The 7,890-nt window shown below is 46.5% G+C and overlaps 1 protein-coding gene across 2 annotated transcripts in view; it reads left to right on the top strand.

The window, feature by feature from the left end:
- Positions 1–1,323: 1,323 nt before the first annotated feature.
- Positions 1,324–7,890, top strand: part of HIPK3 (homeodomain interacting protein kinase 3) — a 77,005-nt gene continuing 70,438 nt past the window's right edge. Inside the window, exons 1-2 of one of the 2 annotated variants that reach the window (XM_042785207.1) lie at positions 1,324–1,607; positions 5,346–5,434. In XM_042785207.1, coding sequence (XP_042641141.1) covers positions 5,404–5,434 — 31 coding nt within the window. In that variant the 5' untranslated portion in view covers positions 1,324–1,607; positions 5,346–5,403. The remainder of the gene's footprint in view (positions 1,608–5,345; positions 5,435–7,890) is intronic. The other variant, XM_042785208.1, reaches the window with a different exon arrangement.

Raw genomic sequence — 7,890 nt, 5'->3', positions numbered from 1 at the left:
GTGGAGAAGCATGTGATGTCCAGTTGTAGCTGTAGGCAAGAATTTATCTTGGGGCTAACTACTTTATAGGCAAACAGTAATTCCTTTTTTGCCCCACATCAGCTGAATACTATTTAGGGTCAAGAATTCTGTTTGCAGAAGTTGACCAGTCCTGCAACCAACCACGAATATTTAAGTAATGTATAATATTAGAGGTATGTTGTTACTGAGGGTGTATCCTGTTATTTTGTCATGAGTTGAGTAAGGCAAAATGCTGAATTGTAACGTGGGGCACAAAATGGTCATTACATTTGCTCTGTCCTGTTACTTGTCTAGCAAGGGGTGTGTTTGGTGGTACCTGGCTAACGTGGCAGGCACTGCTCATCGGGGAAAGAGGGCAGACTGGATCTAGAAGGTTGGTGCTTCACAGTTATTTTTCAGGGCTGGGTAGGGGAGTCTCTTCATCTTATAAAGCAGGAGCGCTCCTTTAAGCGAATTTGGAGTTCACATGCTCATTCTCGCATTGTTACCCTCTAAGCTGCAGGTCTTGGGAGTCCGGTCTTTTCCCTGGCGCCGGTTTCCTCATCATGCGCGTTAGGCAGCTGTGAATGTTAAGAGAGTTGGCAGCTAATGATGTGAGGAGGAAAGGATCACCATTTGGTGTTCTGTGATCAGGATTGCCGTCGCTGGAGGACTGCTAGGGGTTTTGCAGGTGCTCCTCAGGGAGGTCTCAGAAAGTGTGGGGTTGCCTTCCTCCAGGTAGCGGCAGAGCGGGGCAGGCAGAGGAGCGTTAGCAGCGTCTCAAGCAGACCTCTCACGGCTTCCCGGGGGAGCCGCCAGCCGGCGGTGAAGAAGCAGAGGGTCCTGCCTCGGCTCCGCCGCTGAGGTGCTGCTCGGGCAGACGGTGACCACACGCCTGCCTCGCCTCCCCGGTGCGACGGGGCGAGAATAAGCGCCAGGCGTTCCTTACCGCGCCGGCGCCCGCCTTTCTCCGAGCCGGGGGCGGGGGGGGGGGGGGATGTTTCAGCTCAGGGGCTGAGAGAGGGCTCGGGGCGGCAGCGGGGAGCACCGGGAAGCCCCCGCAGCGCCCGGGGAGGCGGCGGCGCGGGGCGGCTCCCGGCGGCGGGGCCGGGCGGGGGCGCTGCCGCGGCGGCGCCGGAGCGGGCGGGCGGGCGGCGGCCGGGCCCCGCGGGCTGGGGCGCCGGGCCGGGGCACGGCGGAGCGGGGCCGCGGTGCGGTGCGGCCCGGCCCGGAGGCCCCCTCCGCAGCGCTCGGCGGGGCCGCGGCCCGCCGCTCCGGGGCGATGGGCGGCGGCGGGCGCCGCTAGGCCGCCGCGGGCAGGGCAGCGGCGGAGGCGGGAGGAGGCGGAGGAGGCGGCGGCCGGGGGCGGGCTGGGTCCCTCCCCGGGAAGATGAGGCGGAGGCCCGGGCTGCCGAGCGGGCTGAGCCGGGGCTTTTCCCTCCCAGCCGCCAGGACAAGATGGCAGCGGCCGAGGCGGCGGCGGCAGGAGCGGCGGGGCTGAGGGGCTGAGCCCGGCCGGAGCGGCGCTTCCCCGGGGCGCTCCCGGACATGCCCAGGGCGGCGGCGGCAGCTCCAGCTCGGACGCCAGTGCGGCCCGATCCGTGAAGGTGAGTGGCCGGGAATGGAGCGGGGCCGTCCGCGGCGGGCGGAGAGGGGCGCTGCCTCCGCCGGCGGCTTTCGGCTCCTTCCCGCGGCGGTGGGCGGGCGGGGGGGGGGGGGGGGGGGGGGAGCCGGGGCAGCCCTTACCCCCCTGCTGCCCCGGGGCGCGGCGGCCGCGCCTCAGCCCTCGCCGGACCCCGGCGGCGGGGAGCGGGCAGCGCCGCTTCCCCTTCCTGTCGCCCTCGGCGGCGCCTGCTCCGCCGCGTCCCCGAAGTTTCCCCTTCCCCGGCGCGGGGGAAGCGCCCGCCCCGGCTGCCGGGCGAGGCCGCTGCCGCCCGGCGGGAGGAGGCGGCGCAACCGCCTCGCCCGTTACCGGCCTCGGGGCGGTGGCGGGGCCGGGCGGGCTCCGGCGGTGCCCCGCTCCCCTCCCGGGCTCGCCGCGGCCGCCGCGTCCCCCGCCGCTCCGCCCGTGACGGGTCCCGCTCCCGGCTGCCTCCGCCGCGGCGGCTCCTCGTAGCCCCGGAGTGACGCGACCCCCGCCCCTCGCCCTGACCCCCGCGGAGGGACCCGCGGGACCCCCTCCGCGCTGCTGGGGAAGGTGGCGCTGAGGGGCCGGGGAAGCAAATGGTGCTGGGGGCCGGTACAAATAAAAACAGCTGGAAGGGAAGTTGACGCTTTAAAATTTGGTCAGTTCCCAAGAACTAGCTCTGTAAAAATAGAGGGGTCTGTTGCTGGTGGCTTTAATGTAGTGATTGCAGCAGGGATTGTACTGGGTTTCTTCTGGTTCTTGATTCGTCGTGGCATCAGTTATAAAACTGGCGGATGCGTTTGCGTGTGCTCAACGCTGTAAGAAATAGTAATTTTCTTTTTACGTATTTTTTTTAAAAAAATTTTAATTTCTATTAAGCCCTCAATCGTCAGTGCTATGTACTTATACATATATATATGTGCATATATAAATGTTTTTCTTTTGGGGCTATACTTTTGTTGCTAACTGTTGCATCTGACTTAAAATGTCAGTGCCAAAAATTGTGCTGGTTTCCTTTTTTGTTAACTTGGTAAGTTGTTTTGAGACTCTCAGGCTTGCCTTCCCAGAAACTATATGGCTTTGATGTTTTTGCATCTTCCCGCTTACGTATATCCTTGTTTATTTCAGTTACTTTAGTATCTTTAAATTGTGGGAAAACGTGTTATGAGACAATTGCATGAAGTAAAGCAGCAGTTGTTGATAACAATGCATATTTCTGTGATTATTTCCCCCCCATCCCTCCCCCCCCACCCCGCCCTGTATTACCTCCCATTGTATCATTTGCAAAAAGTTTATGCTCCGACTGATTTTAACACAAAGTAGAAAAACTTGACTAGACTGTGAGGACTTACTTTTTGGCGTAACAATAATTCTGTAGCAGAGTTCATTTGCTAAACGTTTCTATAAACTGAGTTTAACATTCGCACAGTAACTGTCTAATAAGCATGGCAGCCAGCAAAGAGATTAATTAAGCACCTGGAAAGTAGGTCAAGACTGTATTATGAAGTGGCACGGTGAGATCGCAAATAAATAGAGCAAAGTGTTAACACGGACTTACTGGGAGAAAACTGATACAACACAGTGGTGACTGCTTTATCTGTGCTGCCGCGAACCATTTATGGTAGCGCACGGTGAGATGTTTATAATCATGTAGAACAGGAATTAGAATTTTTATTTAATGCGCTTATTACCGGGGACTTCTGTTGTAGTGCGAGTTCTGCTGCTTGCTCAGGGTGTGGCATCGGTTGTGCTTGTAAATTATTTTTTTGCAGATACGTTTGGCTAGGTGCTCTAATTCGGGTTGTGGTGGTGGTGTGTGGCATTCCGGGTTTGAAGACACTTTGTAATCAGAGAGATTTGATCAGCTGGAATATTTTAATTTAAAAAATTGCTTGGGAAGCTGCTTCTGACCTGGGGTCTCTGCCCGTGCCTGTGATTTTTCTTTGTTTCAGGTTCTTTGTGTTTGCATGTTTCCCTCCTATCTTTCAAGCAACTACCTACACAAACAGGGAAATGAGGCTGTCTCTGGCATCTCGTTATTCAGGAGCCAAGGTGAGGGTGTGGGGAGGAAGAGTGAGCTTTCAACTCATCTTACAGAAGTTGACACAACTGATAGAAATATTAGAATTTGTGTGTGCTAGTTATGTCTTTCAATTTATAGCAGTTGCTTCAAAGCATTGTTTTGGAAATGATTTTTCAAAAAGTATATGTCAGATTGATTGCCTCTGTTAAAAGGGATGCAAGGCTGAGCAGCACTTTTAGAGGCAGAGTGTTAATTTACCAGGTCCTGGGTAGAACAAAATTAACTATGCTTAATTCTCATGAAAATTCCTACCTAAACATGTAGGAATGTCAGGCTGCACTTCTCCAAGCTTATGTGTATATGGATGTACCCCTCTGTACTATTTTATGGGATTGCTCTCTTCCTGTTTTCAGAACAGTTTTCTTTTTAACCGTATATATGATCGTTCTTCTATTTTCCATTCTGGCAGTATGCTGATTATAGCAACAAAGATCTTTTTGACAAAACAGTGCATTTTAAATGAGGAATTTTATAGTTGGCTTTCTGGAGGGGGAGGGGAAGAAAAGTATTGGTAATGGGCACAGGGCTGTCATTTGAAGCTGAACATGTATTTAAGAGGAATGTTAAATAACAGAAAGAAAACTACTTTTAGTTAAGCTGAATGTTGCTATTGCAATGCGAGGTTTGTGAGGTATTGTGATGTATGACTGCTCTGCACATACAGAATAGTTACTGTAGGCAGTATTGCTTTCTACACAGAACTTTGTAGAAAAAAGCAGAAAACATCTATGCTTTTTTTTTTTTTTTTTAGACAAGGCTTAGCTACACTGAATATTTTATTCTATATGCAGAAGCATTACAGCTGAGGTAGACTGCTCTACTGACTAACAGAAGTATGAATCGGGTAGAGCAGGCCTGATAATCAACTGGTGATACTCAATCGAGGGAAGAAGAAATGTGGAAGTAGGACGTCCTCGTGGTGATATCAGTACTCCTCAGTTACACATTCGCTGTTGAATTTTGTGAAATAGTATCTGCCTTTCATACCTTGAAAAAGCTTGTTTGTGCCTTTTTGTGTTTTCAGAATTTCTTCGATTTCCTGATGTTACAGTGCAGTTACAGGAGAATTTCTGAAGTCTTGTGTAGGATTACTTTGACGAAGGAAATATCCTTATTACTTCTTCATTGAAACTATGAAGCTTCTGTAGATTATGTAAACGCACGGCTGGTCAAATAATTATTTTCATCTGGTCTAACTATTAAATTTTCTTGCCTTTGAAAATAAGGGAAGTAAGAGTTGATCTTGATGCTGGGGAGCTTCTAAGTTAATGTTTCTGTTCCCAAGTCACTGAAATATTATTTTTCTTCAGATCTCTTACATTGTTTTCCACTCCATTGCAGTTTTTCAGGTATTACTTTCAATCCTGGTCTTTGGAAGAAAAGCTCATTCTTCGGGTGAAGTATGAGATGGGTCTCCGGGTATCTGAAACTGTTAACTATATTTAAAGCAGCTTTCAATAGCTAGTGCTGTGAAATCGGTTACCTTTTCTGACTTTTACAGGCAGTGAACACCCTCTATTGAACCTGAAATAACCTGTAATGAAGCATAAAGCCTGGAAAAACCTGTTACCTGTTCTTGGCTTCCCCTGCCACCCTCTATAGACCATTTTAATTTAGTCTCTGTCTCTTTTACAGATTTCTAGAGAAATTGAAGCTCCATTTCTCTTCAGAGGCATTAACTTTTGAGTGACAGATGAGCAGAGGAACAACATGTAATTGTGAAAGTAGGTTTTTGTCTGTGACTTTTTTTGATAGTGTAGTATTTCCTACAGGCTAGTCCTCTAGTTTTATTTTTTTTCTTCCCCTTCCCTTCCCCCCCTTTAATTCTTCAGCTGTTGTATTTCAAAATAGTGAATGTAGGGAAAGATGGCAAGAATTGGTGTGGGTCTTGTTTTTAGATGCATTTTGGGGACAGTCTGTACAGTTTTGTAGTATTTTTTTACATTATATCACTTCTTTTTTTTTTTTTTTTTTTTTTTTTACCATGTAGCATCTTAATATTCCACTTCCATTTTGAGGGTGGGTAACTTTCTGACAAAATGGGGTTAATCTCTAGCATAGCAATTCTGATTGAAAATGGAAGAAAAGACAAATAACTGGAGTGGCTTTTAAGCAAGTCAATTCAAGTAGTTCTGATTTTTTTCTTGTTCAGTGACTTAGAATCAATTTAATTTCAAAATATCTCTGTGTATGTTATGAACTTTGCATATTTAATAGTCTCAGCATTATGTAAACTTTTTGTACAGTCTTTTTTCACTTTGTATTTTCAGGAAAAATTGGAAAATATTATTTTTTTGGAAGTGTGGCCTTCTCTCCAGCTCTGTTGTGCCCTACAATATTTGGGTACAACAGGATAAAGCCTATAAAAATGTTGAGTTCAAGTTGTAAACCACAACAATAAAATAAGACTCAGTGAAATATCTAAAGACAAAACAGATACAAGAAATATTTTCATATATATATTTAGTATGATCAAAACTATAGCAACTTCCTCAATATTTAAAGAGTGATTGTATTCTTATGTACAGAGAATTACTATTGCATGTTATAAGTGACACTCCATCAAAAAAACTTTTTAAAATCCGTAATCTTAAATTTGTGTGACTCTTTCCATTCTTGCTGAAATGGTTTAATTGTTCTAGAAAACTGTTCTGGTGCTTTTTAAAGCATGTTATAAATCAATATATATATAAATTTATACGATAGATTATCATATAAGTTATTATGATAGTATTAATGTAAATATGATTTCACGTAAAAAGTCAGTTATTGTCAAATGAAATTCCCTTCATATTTGTATAAACATGACTTGCCAGAAACCTACAGCACCACAGTAACTACCCATTCAGGGTAAGTGGAGGAAAATTTAGGGACAAGAAAGCTCAGGTCCCAAAACCTGTGCATGGTGCCATTAACGTCCTCCTTAAAAGAGGAGGGTGTGGCTGCAGGTCCCAGATACTCACAGCTGCTTTCCATACCTGTCTGAAACCAGTCTGTAATCCACTCATCTGGGGGATTCTTGCCTTTCTCTGAACTGGAGGCTGTGCTCCTTTAGATTGCTACACTGGATTGTCCTGTAGCTATTTTTATGACACTGGGACACTTAACTTCCAAGGCAGGAGATTAGTAGGAACTTAAATTGCTGGGTGAGACAAGATTTCTATCACAAAGCTGAAACTCGACTGTTGCCTTGCCTTGGGGCAAGTGGTGTCTAGTACCTGAGAAAACTTGCCTTGGGTTATTTTAGGAGTTTTACTTTAGTTTTACTGGACTCTTGGTTAAAAGGTGAACTGTGAGATGAAGTGGGTCTCCTCACTTGTGCTCACCTTGGTTTGATGCATGATAAAATGAGAAAATTGCCAGTAGAGCAACTTCAGCTGGGCTTGTGGTAACTGGTGCATCTGTGCTTTGTGTGGGGCTGGAGTGTCTTCATTGCAAAGATGTTTGCTGTTTTTACTAGCGTGATCAAATCCCTCCAGGCCTGCTCTCTAGGGTCTTTGGCTGTGAACAGACATCTGAACCTTTCCTCTGTCCTGCTGGTATAGACTGGAACGAGTGCCTGCCCACAGAAAGAAACTAGTGTAGACTCAAGGTCTTAATGGGAAGGTTGTCATATAAATGTGAAAGTGCAGAGAGAAAACAAACTGATAATGGATACAAAGTTTATTATAAGGGAAACAAAGAAACTTTTTTTAATGGTGGTTTAAGCTCCCTCTGGAAGAGTAACCACTAGCATCAGGTATTCATAAAAATTATCTGTATACACAATTTTATCTGAAACCTTTGTCATTTACTTTTACAAAAGTAATTTACTTTTTCATATGTAGGTATGCAAACACATTTCTTCTCTCCTGTTTTCACAGTCTCTGTTCTTTACTGCTTTGTTTTAGTCCTTTGTCAGTGTTTACAAAAAATGGTGTGTTAACCTTTACCTTATTCCACTAGTTTGAGTAAAATGTACTCATTTTTTTCCCTCTTCCGTATGGTGCGTTAACCTTTACCTTATTCCACTAGTTTGAGTAAAATGTACTCATTTTTTTCCCTCTTCCGTATGGTGCAGGTTTTGGCTGTATTGGTACACAACAATTGGTGGAACTTGCACAATTTCCAGAAGGCTTTTTATTTGTTTCTTGTAAAATGTCTTTTTGCCTTTTTGACTGAAAAGCTGTTCATGTGCATC

Source organism: Tyto alba, unplaced genomic scaffold (assembly GCF_018691265.1).
Source record: "Tyto alba isolate M040663 unplaced genomic scaffold, T.alba_DEE_v4.0 Super-Scaffold_8, whole genome shotgun sequence".
NCBI classification, from domain to species: domain Eukaryota; kingdom Metazoa; phylum Chordata; class Aves; order Strigiformes; family Tytonidae; genus Tyto; species Tyto alba.
The sequence above is the reverse complement of the archived record's forward strand: the minus strand, read 5'-3'. Positions and strand labels throughout refer to the sequence as shown.